Here is a 17,072-nt window from a genome sequence, read left to right as displayed (position 1 = left end):
TCACGTGTTTGTCTCCAGTCCACACTCCTTACTTGCTGTCCATCTCTAGCCCAGGTTTCTCTCCCCTTCTCCAGTCCATGTTCTTCACCAACCTCAGTGTATCACTCAATTTCCTTCTTAAGGTCATTTCCCCAACATCCTGTAGTCTATGTTTCTCATCTCTTCTCCCCCAGCCCACATACATAATCTCCAACTCATGCTCTTCCTCTCCTTTCCTTCTCCAGCCCACGTTTCTAACCTGGTCTCCTTTTCCAACCTATTATTGAGTTTAGCTTCTCCAGCCTACATTTGTTCAGTTACTCACCTATTGCATATAATGTCTGATCTTCTCAAATCCATGTTCCTCACCTGCTCTCTTTCTGCAATCTGAGCTTTGTACAGTCTCCAATTCTCTTCTACTATGTTCTCCTCTGGGAGTGTGAATCTCTCCAGTCAGTGGGGCAAGAAGATATCTGGAACCACTGCCTCAAAAACATATTATAATTATAGTGAGAAGACCTTATTTATTACAGCTGCAGAGCCAATCAGAGTGACTTCCCAATGAGTGGAAGGAGCAGTGATCTGGTTACTGGAGGTCACTAAGGAATAGATCTATGAACTGGTGCAGCAGCTATGTATTTTACTGAAACTTTTAGTATAAATCTTTTTTTATGCACAGTTGATTGAAATCAAAGCGTGAGTTAACATTGAGTGGAAGGAGAAGTGAAAAACAGTTCAATATGAAATAACCACAGTAAAGGGTTCTCTATGCCTCTAAGATCTGTATGAGAAGAGGGTTTATACAAGAAGAGACAAAGAAAGGTCAAGCAGTGACTCGGTGTCATAGATATTCCCAGCTCTGTATTCTAGAAAGTTGACAAAGTAAAAAGTCGCTTCATATGAGAAAACAAACAGAGCTGGTAAAAGACAAATACAGCTGTGCAGCTACATAGCCGCATTGCACTGTGGCCAAACTGCAACCAATGCACGGCAATGGAACCGTTTCCATTGCATGCTGGTTATGCGGAGCAGTGCGGGGTGATCTGAGAATCTGCAGCATGCTGCATTCTCGTACGGCTGCATCCACGTCCCGTCTCCTCCAGTCACTTCCGCATCAGAAGATGCGGAAGTGACGCCACTGCAAGCGGAAGTGATGCGGCTAGGTAGCCACACTCGCATCACTTCAACGTGAAAACAGGCCCTTAGAAGTACAAACAAAATGTATGTATTTTGATAAACATACAGAATAAATAATAGACAAACGTACTTGTACAACATTTATATACATAAATATAATCTTTATTTCCAAATATTTATATATATATATATATTCATACACAAAATTCAGTCCTTTGAACTGGTCCCTCATTTAGTACATATAGTATTATAAACCTAGTAAGGGTAGTATAAAAGTGTAGACTATCCACCATCTGGGGTTATGCAGTGGTCTGGGTGTAGAAGGCCCCTCCAATATTCTCCATGATGTACCTAGCAGACAATATGGTAATAACATGAATAGGTGTGATGTCACTTCCTGTGATAGTCACCAGGTAGCAGACACAAGTGTAAAATACAAGGCAGAGTGATGTTACACCTATAAGGCTAGAACTGGATGCCAGCTTTAACTATGAAATTGGCAAAGAACTTTAAATTCCCTTTACATAGCAATGATCATTCTCAGAAAATTGTGTCACTCTCTTAGACCTCCCGACATATATAAGATAAGAAGTGCATGGTGCATGATGCACTCTAACCCCTCTCAGGCTAAGGGTATTTTCGAAACCTTTTCTTCTAAACTCTGGCAGTGGCGTCCCTCCATCCTCTCCTTCCTCTGTGACAGTACAGTGCCAAACAGTATCTGTAAAGCAATTTTTCCTAAGCGGTTGTCCAAAATGATCACAAACTGTCAACGAATGTTTAAAGTTGGTACACAGCTTTACTTACAATTACTCCCACCCCCTCCCCCCACACACACACACCAAAGTACAAGAACTATCCTTAGCTGAAGAGATAATTAACCCTTTCGGGACCAGAAGGCTCTGGCCCCTTAAGGACCAGTAATCACAGGGTCAGCGGCCAATGAAACTGACTTCTGACCGAAATGCGAAAGCTCTGTTGTCACTGAGACAGCAGAGCAAGCGGAGGCAGCAACGGAACAGTGGCGCAAATGGCGAGAACGGTGGCGGCGAATAGTTGCAATCTAGGTCCTCTCTGAGGCACTGGCAGGAGATTCCAACTACATTAGTCCAGAATAGGTTAAAGAAAAGGTACCTTGACTGACAAATCCAAAGACAATAGTTACCTTGAAGAACAACACACTATTTTTTTCCCCCCAGGTATTGTCACGTTCATGTACACTAATGAGCTTGTGAAGGGATGCATATTATTTTACTTCTTTCAGCCTTGTGCAAATGTCTAAACCAGTGGTCCTCAAACTACGGCCCGAATGTGGCCCCCCGAGGCTTTTTCACTGGCAATCCCTAGTCTAAATTAAAGACTCAAGCAGAGAGATGAGACTTCTGGGGGAAGTCTCCTACAAAGCTGTAGACTGTTGCCAAGTTTACTACAAAGTCATAGCAGAGTCATTACTACAAAGTTCTAGCAGCGGCAGTGTAAACAGCATTCAGTTGTAAAATGACATATACTGCATTCATTTCTGCATTGAACTCTTTATGATAACAAGTGTTTTCTCCAAGTGAAACATCTTTAGGGCAATGGGATGCAGAGGAAGCGGATGTAGACCAGGCTAACACGGCTGCAGGGGAACCCAAAACATACTCAATCAGATAAATCCCTGGAATTTTTAAATCTTGCCATGTGTTTGTCACTATTATTGCTGGGTGTGCATCATATGACGAAGAAAAAGCATCCATTTGCCAGTACATTATTTACTCATTTACAGAAAAGTGTCCAAATCAGTTTGAGATTAGCGGAGAGTAAACAGATCTGCTTCCACAAAGAAACCATTACTGTAGCCTGGATGTGAAGAAGGAAGACTGCAGGTGTGGGTTTTCTGGTGTCTTAGGAGTGTTCCTCTCTCAACAAAACATTTCCCACACTCTGAACATGAAAATGGGCGTTCACCTGTGTGGATTCTTTGGTGTTTCACAAGATCCCCCTTCTGAATGAAGCCTTTCCTGCACTCTGGACAGGAAAAGGGACGCTCGCCTGTGTGGGTTCTCTGATGCCGATGTAGGCTGCCTTTCTCACTAAACCGCCTCCCACACTCTGAACATGAAAAAGGGCGTTCACCTGTGTGAGTTCTTTGGTGTCTCAAAAGGTGTCCTTTCTGAATGAACTGTTTCCCACACACTGAACAAAAAAATGGCCGATCATCGGTGTGAGTGAGCTGGTGTTGAAGAAGATTGCTTTTCTCAGTGAAGCTTTTTCCATATTCCAAACAGAGAAAAGAGCGAGCACCTGTGTGGCGGCATTTCTGGTGTTTAATAAGGCCTTCTTTAGAATTAAAACATTTCCCACACTCTGAACATGGAAATGGAGGCTCGCATGAGAGATGATCCTCATCAACAAACGATTCAAATCTGGGAAAAATCTTATCCTGTGTCTGTTTCCCACTGTCTGTAAAAGGAGAAGACTCCTCGCCACCAAAGAGAACCTTTCTTCTATCTGTACTGTAAACTCCTTGATGGGTGTCTCTAGTGATGGGGTTTCCTTCTGGAGTACATTGCGTGACGCCATTCTTTTCTGCAGCATCATTTGGATGTGACATAAAATGTTCCTCTAAGGTGTTCCCAACATTGTGTCCCCCTGCTGGAGGAAAGATGATAATTATTATTCTTTTATTATTAGTATTTATATAGTGCCGATCTTCTGGAAGCGCTGTACAGCGTATATCATCTTGTCATTTAACTGTCCCTCAGAGGGGCTCACAATCTAACCCCTACCATAGTCGTATGTCTATGTATGTATCGTGTACAGTAGACTTCCCCACCCATGTCCTCAAGGCCCAAAAACAGTACATGTTTTTCAGGAAACCACAAACATGCACAGGTGAGGTAATTAGTGTCTCAGCAGAGCTGATTAACTACCTGTGTGGATTTCCACAAAACATGCACGGTTGGTGAGCCTTAAGGACAGGGTTGGGGAACACTGGTGTAGAGTATGTATCGTAGTCTAGGGCCAATTTAGCGGGAAGCCAATTAACTTATCTGTACGTTTTTGGGGTGCGCAAAGAAACCAGAGTGCCTGGAGGAAACCCACACAGAAGGGAGAACATACAAACTCCATGCAGATAGTGCCCTGGCTGGGATTCAAACCAGGGACCCAGGACTGAAAGGTGAGGGTGCTGACCACTACGCCACTGTACTGCCCAATGTTGCATACGTTACTGTGTCATGTTCTTATATAAGCCTTGTAATCCCGTGTTATTAAGCTAAATCACATCATTGGCAAAGCTGAACCAAATATGGCACAATGGAAATTCTTATGGCCTGGTATGAAGATGGACCTACATTCACCTTATTTGCTGAAACCATTTATTTATTTATTGTATTTATAAAGCACCAACATATTACGCAGCGCTGGACAATAACCATGATGTTATACTGAGGGATGGAGATGGGCCTTTCACATGGTGTACAGTGTCTCCTCCTCATTTGTTGGTGCTATGATGTTATACTGAGGAATGGAGATGGGCCTTTCATATGGTGTACAGTATCTCCTCCTCATTTGTTGGTGCTATGATGTCATACTGAGGAATGGAGGTGGGCCTTTCATATGGTGTACAGTATCTCCTCATTTGTTGGTGCTATGATGTTATACTGAGGAATGGAGATAGGCCTTTCATATGGTGTACAGTATCTCCTTCTCATTTGTTGGTGCTGTGATGTTATACTGAGGAATGGAGGTGGGCCTTTCATATGGTGTACAGTATCTCCTCCTCATTTGTTGGTGCTATGATGTTATACTGAGGAATGGAGATGGGCCTTTCATATGGTGTACAGTATCTCCTCCTCATTTGTTGGTACTATGATGTCATACTGAGGAATGGAGGTGGGCCTTTCATATGGTGTACAGTATCTCCTCATTTGTTGGTGCTATAATGTTATACTGAGGAATGGAGATGGGCCTTTCATATGGTGTGCAGCATCTCCTCCTCATTTGTTGGTGCTATGATGTTATACTGAGGAATGGAGATGGACTTTCATATGGTGTACAGTATCTGCTCCTCATTTGTTGGTACTATGATGTTATACTGAGGAATGGAGATGGACCTTTCATATGGTGTACAGTATCTTCTACTCATTTGTTGGTACTATGATGTTATAGTGAGGAATGGAGATGGGCCTTTCATATGGTGTACAGTATCTCCTCCTCATGTGTTGGTACTATGATGTTATACTGAGGGATGGAGATGGGCCTTTCATATGGTGTACAGTATCTCCTCCTCATTTGTTGGTGCTATGATGTTATACTGAGGAATGGAGATGGACTTTCATATGGTGTACAGTATCTCCTCCTCATTTGTTGGTACTATGGTGTTATACTGAGGAATGGAGATGGGCCTTTTATATGGTGTACAGTATCTCCTCCTCATTTGTTGGTACTATGATGTTATACTGAGGAATGGAGATGGACCTTTCATATGGTGTACAGTGTCTCCTCCTCATTTGTTGGTACTATGATGTTATACTGAGGAATGGAGATGGACCTTTCATATGGTGTACAGTGTCTCCTCCTCATTTGTTGGTACTATGATGTTATACTGAGGAATGGAGTTGGGCCTTTCATATGGTGTACAGTATCTCCCCCTCATTTGTTGGTGCTATGATGTTATACTGAGGAATGGAGATGGACCTTTCATATGGTGTACAGTGTCTCCTCCTCATTTGTTGGTACTATGATGTTATACTGAGGAATGGAGATGGGCCTTTCATATGGTGTACAGTATCTTCTACTCATTTGTTGGCACTATGATGTTATACTAAGGGATGGAGATGGGCCTTTCACATGGTGCACAGTATCCCCTCCTCATTTGTTGGTACTATGATGTTATACTGAGGAATGGAGATGGGCCTTTCATATGGTGTACAGTATCTCCTCCTCATTTGTTGGCGCTATGATGTTATACTGAGGAATGGAGATGGGCCTTTCATATGGTGTACAGTATCTCCTCCTCATTTGTTGGCGCTATGATGTTATACTGAGGAATGGAGATGGGCCTTTCATATGGTGTGCAGTATCTCCTCCTCATTTGTTGGTACTATGATGTTATACTGAGGAAAGGAGATGGGCCTTTCATATGGTGTACAGCATCTCCTCCTCATTTGTTGGTGCTATAATGTTATACTGAGGAATGGAGATGGGCCTTTCATATGGTGTGCAGCATCTCCTCCTCATTTGTTGGTACTATGATGTTATACTGAGGAATCGAGATGGGCCTTTCATATGGTGTACAGTATCTCCTCCTCATTTGTTGGTACTATGATGTTATACTGAGGAATGGAGATGGGCCTTTCATATGGTGTACAGTATCTCCTTCTCATTTGTTGGTACTATGATGTTATACTGAGGAATCGAGATAGGCCTTTCATATGGTGTACAGTATCTCCTCCTCATTTGTTGGCACTATGATGTTATACTGAGGAATGGAGATAGGCCTTTCATATGGTGTACAGTATCTCCTCCTCATTTGTTGGCACTATGATGTTATACTGAGGAATGGAGATGGGCCTTTCATATGGTGTGCAGTATCTCCTCCTCATTTGTTGGTACTATGATGTTATACTGAGGAAAGGAGATGGGCCTTTCATATGGTGTACAGCATCTCCTCCTCATTTGTTGGTACTATGATGTTATACTGAGGAATGGAGAGGGGCCTCTCATATGGTGTACAGTATCTCCTCCTCATTTCTTGGTGCTATGATGTCATACTGAGGAATGGAGGTGGGCCTTTCATATGGTGTACAGTATCTCCTCCTCATTTGTTGGTGCTATGATGTCATACTGAGGAATGGAGATGGGCCTTTCATATGGTGTGCAGCATCTCCTCCTCATTTGTTGGTACTATGATGTTATACTGAGGAATGGAAATGGGCCTTTCATATGGTGTACAGTATCTCCTCCTCATTTGTTGGTACTATGATGTTATACTGAGGGATCGAGATGGGCCTTTCATATGGTGTACAGTATCTCCTCCTCATTTGTTGGTACTATGATGTTTTACTGAGGAATGGAGATGGGCCTTTCATATGGTGTACAGTATCTCCTCCTCATTTGTTGGTACTATGATGTTATACTGAGGAATCGAGATGGGCCTTTCATATGGTGTACAGTATCTCCTCCTCATTTGTTGGTACTATGATGTTATACTGAGGATTGGAGATGGGCCTCTCATATATTGTACAGTATCTCCTCCTCATTTGTTGGTACTATGATGTTATACTGAGGAATGGAGATGGGCCTTACATATGGTGTACAGTATCTCCTCCTCATTGGTTGGTACTATGATGTTATACTGAGGAATGGAGATGGGCCTTTCATATGGTGTACAGTATCTCCTCCTCATTTGTTGGTACTATGATCTTATACTGAGGAATGGAGATGGGCCTTTCATATGGTGTACAGTATCTCCTCCTCATTTGTTGGTACTATGATGTTATACTGAGGAATGGAGATGGGCCTTTCATATGGTGTACAGTATCCCCTCCTCATTTGTTGGTACTATGATGTTATACTGAGGAATGGAGATGAGACTTTCATATGGTGTACAGTATCTCCTCCTCATTTGTTGGTACTATGATGTTATACTGAGGAATGGAGATGAGACTTTCATATGGTGTACAGTATCTCCTCCTCATTTGTTGGTACTATGATGTTATACTGAGGAATGGAGATGAGACTTTCATATGGTGTACAGTATCTCCTCCTCATTTGTTGGTACTATGATGTTATACCGAGGAATGGAGATGGGCCTTTCATATGGTGTACAGTATCTCCTCATTTGTTGGTACTATGATGTTATGCTGAGGAATGGAGATGGACCTCTCATATGGTGTACAGTATCCCCTCCTCATTGGTTGGTACTATGATGTTATACTGAGGAATGGAGATGGACCTCTCATATAGTGTACAGTATCTCCTCCTCATTTGTTGGTGCTATGATGTTATACTGAGGAATGGAGATGGGCCTTTCATGTGGTGTACAGTATCTCCTCCTCATTGGTTGGTACTATGATGTTATACTGAGGAATGGAGATGGACCTCTCATATAGTGTACAGTATCTCCTCCTCATTTGTTGGCGCTATGATGTTATACTGAGGAATGGAGATGGGCCTTTCATATGGTGTACAGTATCTCCTCCTCATTTGTTTGTACTATGATGTTATACTGAGGAATGGAGGTGGACCTTTCATATGGTGTACAGTATCTCCTCCTCATTTGTTGGTACTATGGTGTTATACCGAGGAATGGAGATGGGCCTTTCATATGGTGTACAGTATCTCCTCCTCATTTGTTGGTACTATGATGTTATGCTGAGGAATGGAGATGGACCTTTCATATGGTGTACAGTATCTCCTCCTCATTTGTTGGTACTATGGTGTTATACCGAGGAATGGAGATGGGCCTTTCATATGGTGTACAGTATCTCCTCCTCATTTGTTGGTACTATGATGTTATACTGAGGAATGGAGGTGGACCTTTCATATGGTGTACAGTATCTCCTCCTCATTTGTTGGTACTATGGTGTTATACCGAGGAATGGAGATGGGCCTTTCATATGGTGTACAGTATCTCCTCCTCATTTGTTGGTACTATGATGTTATGCTGAGGAATGGAGATGGACCTTTCATATGGTGTACAGTATCTCCTCCTCATTTGTTGGTACTATGGTGTTATACCGAGGAATGGAGATGGGCCTTTCATATGGTGTACAGTATCTCCTCCTCATTTGTTGGTACTATGATGTTATACTGAGGAATGGAGGTGGACCTTTCATATGGTGTACAGTATCTCCTCCTCATTTGTTGGTACTATGGTGTTATACTGAGGAATGGAGATGAGCCTTTCATATGATGTGCAGTATCTCCTCCTCATTTGTTGGTACTATGATGTTATACTGAGGAATGGAGATGGACCTCTCATATAGTGTACAGTATCTCCTCCTCATTTGTTGGCGCTATGATGTTATACTGAGGAATGGAGATGGGCCTTTCATATGGTGTACAGTATCTCCTCCTCATTTGTTGGTACTATGATGTTATACTGAGGAATGGAGATGGGCCTTTCATATGGAGTACAGTATCTCCTCATTTGTTGGTGCTGTGATGCTATACTGAGAAATGGAGATGGGCATTTCATATGGTGTACAGTATCTCCTCCTCATTTGTTGGTACTATGGTGTTATACTGAGGAATGGAGATGAGCCTTTCATATGATGTGCAGTATCTCCTCCTCATTTGTTGGTACTATGATGTTATACTGAGGAATGGAGATGGGCCTCTCATATGGTGTACAGTATCTCCTCCCCATTTGTTGGTACTAGGATGTTATACTGAGGAATGGAGATGGACCTTTCATATGGTGTACAATATCTCCTCCTCATTTGTTGGTACTATGATGTTATACTGAGGAATGGAGATGGACCTTTCATATGATGTGCAGTATCTCCTCCTCATTTGTTGGTGCTATGAGGTAATTCTGAGGAATGGAGATGGGCCTTTCATATGGTGTACAGTATCCCCTCCTCATTTGTTGGTACTATGATGTTATTCTGAGATTACTTACTAGTTCTTATATCCAGAAAACATTCCTCTTGCTTAATAGTCTCCATTACTTCTCCCACCTCCACAGACTGCTGATCACCCCTCATGTATACAGTCTCTGTCTCCTCTTTAACCACAACTTTCATTGTTATGTGTTGTTCCTGCTTAAACCAGGAAATAAAAATGATGGTTTTAAATCGTAAATAATAATAATGTGGAAGTAATCAAAAAACAACATAGTTTGATGTCACAGAGTAGTAGCTCTTCAGTTTCCACCTACCTGATAATGGTGGGGGGTGGTGGGATCTTCCGGTGGACAATTCCAGGAATAAAGAGGACCTGTACATCTCTCTGGTGGGTTTCTGTTGGTAAATTCATCTATAGGAAACACACACTGGCTGAATTTTTTGTGCCTCATGTAGTAAATGTCTTATGTCCCTTTAACACCTATTTTATCCAATTGTTAAGGATGTTGTTAATTTCAATTTAAGCCATGATTCACTTACACTAAACATCCATGCAAAAGTTTTATATGATGGTTTCTCCTAAATATGTATATTATTGCATAAGTGTAAAATCACGTACAAATCATACCATAGTGTATTAATGATTCTTGATAGCTTATATGCTGTCTTCTATGCACAGATGAAGGACAAACTTAAAAAACTGCCTCAAGAACACACAGCTGAGCTCTGCTTTATTATGTACAGTAAAGATAGTATGGACTTTCTTTGCTGAGCTATACTAGACCCAAAGGCTGGAAACTAGCAGGCAAAAACCTGCCTAAAATGCAGGTCCCCCTCAGCTCGTTAAGTAGTGCTGTTCATTTCCTTGCTATGTACTAATTTAATTCATTTTTGATCAGCCGCTCCCACTTAACAGCTTTGCTTTTGGTGTATATGCAGAGCTTCTGTTTGGGTTCAAGGTGCGTTTGCAGTTTCTGGGGGGGCTCAGCGCATCTCTGATCGGAGGCCATTCGGAGGCGGCCTGGTGATGCGCTGATCCCACTTTTTGCGCAATTTTCAATTTTACTTGGTAGCGCGCCCAGGCTATGCATATGCATAGGTAGGATTTAGTTAGTGTTAGGTCCCCTCCCATGGAGGATTGACTACTTCGCAGTGGGAGGGACGAGTACTTAACAAGTTGCATGCAAGCTGTTACAGGAAACCAACATCCTCCAGTGGTAGACAGGTCATGTGTATGCTCAGTGTGTATTTTATCCCATAAGTGGGGCTTGCACTCTTTTGCAGGTAGGCACTCATCTGTTTTTAACCTTCTGCCGCCCGCGTCACGCCAGTAGGCGTGGCCGCGGCGGCAGCCCCAGGACTGCCTAACGCCAATTGGCGTAAAGTCCTGGGGCTCTGTTTTGCATGAGATTGCGCGCATGGTGCGCGCACATCTCATGCTCGGAGGGCGGAGCTCCGCCCCACCTTCAGTCTCCGAGCGGCTATTGCCGCTCGGGAGACTGTTAGACGGCGATCTCGCCGTCTATTTACTAGGTGCAGCGCTGCGATGAGCAGCAGCGCTGCACTGGGGACAGCCGTGTGACACGGCTGTCCCCATGGGGGACAAGAGAGTGATCGGCTCTCATAGGCAGAAGCCTATGACAGCCGATCGCCGTAATTGGCCGGCTGTGGGGAGGGAGGGAGCAAGGGAGGGAAGGGATTTAAAGGAAGAGGGTTTTTTTTTTAAAAAAAGTGACAACACAAATATTTATAAAAAAAAAAATAAACATGGGGGGAGCGATCAGACCCCACCAACAGAGAGCTCTGTTGGTGGGGAGAAAAGGGGGGGGGGAATCACTTGTGTGCTGAGTTGTGCGGCCCTGCAGCTTGGCCTTAAAGCTGCAGTGGCCAATTTTGCTAAAAATGGCCTGATCACTAGGGGGGTTTAGCCCTGCAGTCCTCAAGTGGTTAAGTAGCGCTGTTCATTTCCTTGCTATGAGCTTGTTATACCTGCCAGTAATGGAGAGGGTTGTCTTATGAAGGGGTGTGTCATTCTGGGGCACAACCCCTCCACTCATAATGCTTTGTGCTAATTTTTTGGTGGACATGGGAGCGCCTTGGACACTTCCTGGTTTAGTGGGTTGTCTAGTAATAAAGAGACATGAGGTTTGATCACTGGGGTAATATTATAGATATAAATTCTGGTCAATGAACCACATTGAAATGCAGTACAGCAGAGGGCAGGATGCTTTGTGGGAAATGGGGTGGGAAGGCATTGCTCACAATGTGGACAAGCACAGCATGCTGGTATCTAGAGTTGAGGAGGACCCCCACTTCACTGTAGCTCACATGGGGATAACTCATACAGTTTTTCTTTTCTTTTCCTCAGTACCCTGGAAGCAAGCTGTTACTCAGAGGTAACTCAGCAGCAAGGTGCATGGGCTTCACCTGATAGGAAGTCGTGCCAACAGTCACCAAACTGGTTTGTAAAGTAGGCATAAAGTGTAAAGTAACTGAGATAAGCAGCAGTCATTTATGCACTCATTACTTCATACTTAATGTACTTTAGTGCATCAACTCCACGACTTGTGATAATCAGAAGATCGGGGGAACTAGGCAGACCATCCATGCTGCTCTCTCCTTCACCAGAACTGAAAGTCTCCTCTTACCCACTAAAGTGAGGGATGACTGCTTCTCCACCGTCACATCCTTGTATCCTTCTGTATACAGCTTCTTCCTTATCACATCTTCATGGTTTACCATTCCCTTTACAATAGGATTACAATCAGTCACACTTCTACCCTAAATGTATAGTCAATATATAATAACAGTAACAAGGCAGGCAATGCACAAATCATAACATGAATAGCTTTGCTTGTCCATGGAGCTTCTACCTGATGATGGGGTGGGATCTGACCTTCTGCCACAATGTTCTGCTCCTGATCCTTCTGTCCTGCCAGACACTCCCCCTCCTCATCCTGTAATGCAGAGAATTCAGCATCATGACACACAATGTAAAAAAGGGCGTTATTTGCAGGGACCGGCCGTAGTTAAACCTAAACCTCAAGGTGGCCATAAATGGTACAATTTTTCAATTAGATAATTTAGTTTGATTATTCCATTAGATCGAATATAAAGATTTTTCCAGCATGTCCGATCATTTTTCCTGAAAAAACGGGACAATCGTTCGAATTTCTTGATCGAAAAAAAAAATATGTTCAACTTTCATTCAATTCGATGATTTAGATCGAATAAACGGGAAAATCGAACGTTTTTATTGTACCGTGTATGGCCACCATCAGCCTGACGCAGCCCCTGATCCTGTGTGCGGGACACCTTAGCACATCCCCACCGGCACAAAACTCGCTATCTAAAGACAGTTGAGTTCCATACCTCGGTCAGGAGCCTATTTCATTGGCTCCTGACCCTCTGATCACTGTGAGCCAATCACAGTGATCAGGAAGTGAAAAAGAATGGCTCTGGTCTTTAAAGCAGTAGGATCAGCCATATTATGCCAGGGAAAAAAAACCCACATATATAAGTAGATAAATACTTGATCTACTTACATAACACATGTATGATACTGTCCACGTTTTGATTTCAGTGAATGTTATATAGTAAATGACAAGAATTCTGTTAGTGCCCACAGTTAAGGCTAACTCGTGATGTCATTTCTGCCCTTTACTTTTTTTGTTGTCTCCTCCAATCGCTGAGTCGCCTCAGCCTTGCTTGTAAACACAAGTGATTAGGGGATTAGGTTTCAGATAAGCAACTGGCAGGGAAATAAAGAAAAGAGGAGGAATACATTATAGATAAAAAGAACCCCTAGCATGCAATTCTTTGGCACGGACTACTAAAGGGCCAGTGCTCCTTAAGTATGTGATAACTCCAAATCATAACAGCAGAAAAAGTTTTGAAAGTTTTGAATGCAGGATTAGCATCTTTATCACTTAATACACTCAGACCAGTTGCTGTTGAAATTTGATTTTTATGGTGACGATACCGCTTTAAAGGGGCCAGAGCCTTTGGCCTGAAATTAGTTAATCAGGAAATAATTTAGAACATCATTGCCAGTAAGCAGCAACAAAAACTAAAACAAGTAAATAAATAAAAATCTGTATCAATGATTTCTCGTAATTCTCAGCACTGCTCACCTCTCCCACCAGCAGCTCAACGATCCTGTGGGTGGTTTTCACAATCTTCTGCTTGGTGTGTCTCTTGGGTATCAGGGAATGAGATGGAGGCACCGTGATGGTCACATGACTTCCAAATGTCACTTTAGGAGAATTCTGTATAAAAAAAGTAACAGTGATGTCATGTGACCTCCCAGAATCCTTCTTACCCCTGCTGACAGGTTTGTGTGTTTTATTAGTAGAGATAATGATGATGTCTTGTGACCTCCCAGAATCCTCCTCAACTCCATAGTCAGGTTTGTTTTTTTATTAATAGAGATTAGGATGATGCCACGTGACCTCCCGGAATCCTCCTCATGTCTCTAGTCAGGTTTTTGTGTTTTATTAATAGAGATAAGGATGATGTCATATTACCTCCCAGAATCCTCTCCCGTTAGTGTGTGTTTTATTTTTAGAGATAAAAATGATGTCAGGTGATCTCCCCAAATCCTGCTCACCTCTCCAGTCAGCAGGTAGATGATCTCCAGGGTTAGATTTAATAATTTCTCTATCATGTGACTCCAGTCCTCCTCCATCCTCACTGGTCATGTGATCTGTGCAGGAAGCTTCTCTCTATGGAGAGATAGTAAGTTAAAAATCATTTGGACTGCATGAGTGCATCAGGATGTGGATATATTACATGTGCCGCACACTCAGCAATTTACATGTTGCTTACTATAATATATTCTCCTGCAGTCTAATATGTCAGTGTGACTAAAACAAAAACTGAATATGTTGCCCACAATACACATCTTTAGTTTAATGCCCACTTCATCCTCAGTGATTGGCCTTTAAACATTCACAGTTACTACATAACACAGCTGTTACTACATAACACAAATGTGCCAGCTATATACATTTACATGTAAGGTGGAAGTGTAACAGTAGAGGTAATGATATACTGTACTCACAAAGGAGGGGTGCAAGTCTTGTTGAACTTTATTAGGGCTGTCATCTACAAAGTTTGCACCTCCATAGAGGAGAACAAAATAACAACACTGGAGTGGAGGTGCACATTCTTATAATTTTACTGTCCCCCACCCTAACAGACTGGTCCGAGGAAAAAAGAAAAAGTACTTACCAGGGGTTTCCCTTAGCCCCTGTCAGCTGATCTGTCCCTCGCCGCAGCTCTGGGATCCCCTCCGTTGCAGATGCTGACCTCGCCATATCAGCATCTTCTGCACGAGTGCGCGGCCGCGCTTCTCGCACTCATGTGGCCTGGAGTGTTCTGCACCTGCGCAGAATGCGCGAAGGCTCAGAAGATACCGACCTGGCGAGGTCAGCATCTGCAACGGAGGGGACCCCAGGAGACCAGCTGGGAGTAGACCTGTGGCAAGAAACACATAGGCTACCAGGGGCTGGAGGAAGCCCCAGGTAAGTAGATCTTGTTTTTTTGTTTTCCTCGAATGTGTCCTTTAAGTCTTTTGGCTATGCATGAAGGCTGATTCAGTGCGCAGGCAGAAATGATGGTACAGAGGCACCCGGTATCTGTCCTAAACTAGGAATACTCTATAATTTAAAAGCAGAGACAAGTCTTACCTTTCCAGATGATAAATAGACCAGTGTAACTGGAAACAGATTTGTATTCAGCACATGTTTAAAAGCCTTAATTATAAAGTATTGCTAGGTAATGATAGATACCAGGCACACCAGTTTCTATGGGTGTGCAAATAGTGCGACCACCCAGGGCACTAGGCGGAGTGGCGGGGGCGCAGCGGCGGTAGAGAGCAGGCATAGCTGAGTTACAACTCACCTTCCACGATCCCTCGCAGCCTATTTCTTCTTCCTTTCCCAGGCATCCGTCGCGTTAGTAACAGCGCCCCCTGTGATGAAGTAACTGCATGTCATCCCAGGGGGAGCTGCTATCAACGCAAGGAGCGATGGAACAGGAAGATGATAGAGGCTGCAGGGGATCGCGGAAGGTGAGTTGTAACTCAGCTATGCCCGCTCTCCCCCGCGCATATATGGGGGCACCTACCCAGCTATCCTATACTGGGGGCACCTACCTATCTAACCTATACTAGAGGCACCTACCTATCTAACCTATACTAGAGGCACCTACCTATCTAACCTATACTAGAGGCACCTACCTATCTAACCTATACTGGGGGCACCTACCTATCTAACCTATACTGAGGGCACCTACCTATCTAACCTATACTGGGGGCACCTACCTATCTAATCTATACTGGGGGCACTTACCTATCTAACCTGTACTGGGGGAAACTATACTGGCTACCTGTATAGGAGGCACCTACCTGTCTAACCTATACGGGGGCACCTACCTATCTAATCTATACTGGGGCAACTATACTGGCTACCTATATTGCAGGCACCTACCTAGCTAACCTATACGGGGGGAGTTGGAGCAATTTTTACAGCCTTGCAATGGGTGCACTTTAGCCTAGAAACTGCCCTGAAACCGGACGCCTTCACCCCAGTAATTAGAAAGATGAGGGGAGATGCCAGGTCTTCCTGATGGGTCTGGCTCCTCATCCAGCGTCAGTCACAAATCAGACCTCCATCACCCTCCTCTATGGGTAGCAGCAGCTGCTGGGGATAGGACGTAGGGGGTTATCTTATCCTATAAAATTTATAGGATTTAATATATTTACCTCCTCTGCTGCCAGTCCCAACAATGTCTCCTCTCTACTTCCTCCCAACACCACCAAAAGCTTCCTTTCTGGGCCAAACATTACCTCCTGTCTGTGTATTCCATGTTCTACTCAATTTTGGTGAGATTACCATCTTGTGGCGAATAGAGGAACTGCATGCTACATGTTTACGTGTCTTTTCATAATCTAAGCTTGCTAAAAAAAAAAAAACAGATACTTAACTGTGGAGGGGGGAGACTTTGGGTCCTATAGAACCTTCTCGCTCCTCTCCTACTCCCCGCGTTCCAGTGTTTTCTTTTTTTCATAATCTTTTTATTGGCAAGAACAAGTGCGAAGTCAAAGTACAACAAATATCAGTAACATAAGTATACATGACTTTTTGCTAATTTTTTTTTTACATTAACTCCTCCCCTCCCTCAACCCACCCCCCCACTCCTCCAGACTTGGCAAATATGATATGTTTAAAGGCTCAAAAAAGAGGCTTACAGTATGTTAGGCGTAGAGTGACCCGGTCAACCTCAGTGGTCGTTTGCCTCAAAAGACATTGACTTTGCATAGTTTATCTAAAATCGGTAAGGACTTTATCAAAGTCATCTGAGTGTCTAAAGTATGTCCAAAAGGACCATGTTTTACTA

At 43.3% G+C, this 17,072-nt stretch overlaps 1 protein-coding gene across 3 annotated transcripts; it reads right to left on the bottom strand.

The window, feature by feature from the left end:
- Nucleotides 1-1,315: 1,315 nt before the first annotated feature.
- Nucleotides 1,316-16,546, bottom strand: LOC137534911 (zinc finger protein 773-like). 3 transcript variants are annotated; one of them, XM_068256626.1, is made up of 8 exons: nt 16,438-16,546; nt 14,281-14,395; nt 13,805-13,939; nt 12,545-12,628; nt 12,320-12,452; nt 9,986-10,083; nt 9,728-9,869; nt 1,316-3,747 (listed from the first exon to the last, which is right to left on the bottom strand). In XM_068256626.1, the coding sequence occupies exons 2-8, from the start codon at nt 14,356-14,358 to the stop codon at nt 2,906-2,908; spliced, it is 1,512 nt and encodes a 503-aa protein (XP_068112727.1). In that variant the 5' UTR covers nt 14,359-14,395; nt 16,438-16,546; the 3' UTR covers nt 1,316-2,905. The 3 variants fall into 3 exon arrangements, with proteins under 3 accessions (XP_068112727.1, XP_068112725.1, XP_068112726.1); XM_068256624.1 differs by having other exon boundaries at nt 1,316-3,750; nt 16,438-16,544; XM_068256625.1 differs by having other exon boundaries at nt 1,316-3,750; nt 9,728-9,866; nt 16,438-16,544.
- Nucleotides 16,547-17,072: the final 526 nt, after the last annotated feature.

The sequence above is a fragment of the Hyperolius riggenbachi genome, chromosome 10, assembly GCF_040937935.1.
Source record: "Hyperolius riggenbachi isolate aHypRig1 chromosome 10, aHypRig1.pri, whole genome shotgun sequence".
Lineage (NCBI taxonomy): Eukaryota > Metazoa > Chordata > Amphibia > Anura > Hyperoliidae > Hyperolius > Hyperolius riggenbachi.
Note: the sequence above shows the minus strand (reverse complement) of the source record. Positions and strands in the feature narration are given on the sequence as shown.

Bases quoted from the DNA above. Each gene is read 5' to 3' on its own strand.
- LOC137534911 (XM_068256624.1), bottom strand. From the start codon at position 14,358: ATGGAGGAGGACTGGAGTCACATGATAGAGAAATTATTAAATCTAACC. The intron at 13,940-14,280 runs GTGAGCAGGATT...TTTTTTATACAG, and splicing joins TCTACCTGCTGACTGGAGAG to AATTCTCCTAAAGTGACATT. The intron at 9,870-9,985 runs GTAGGTGGAAAC...TCCTGGTTTAAG, and splicing joins CCACCCCCCACCATTATCAG to CAGGAACAACACATAACAAT.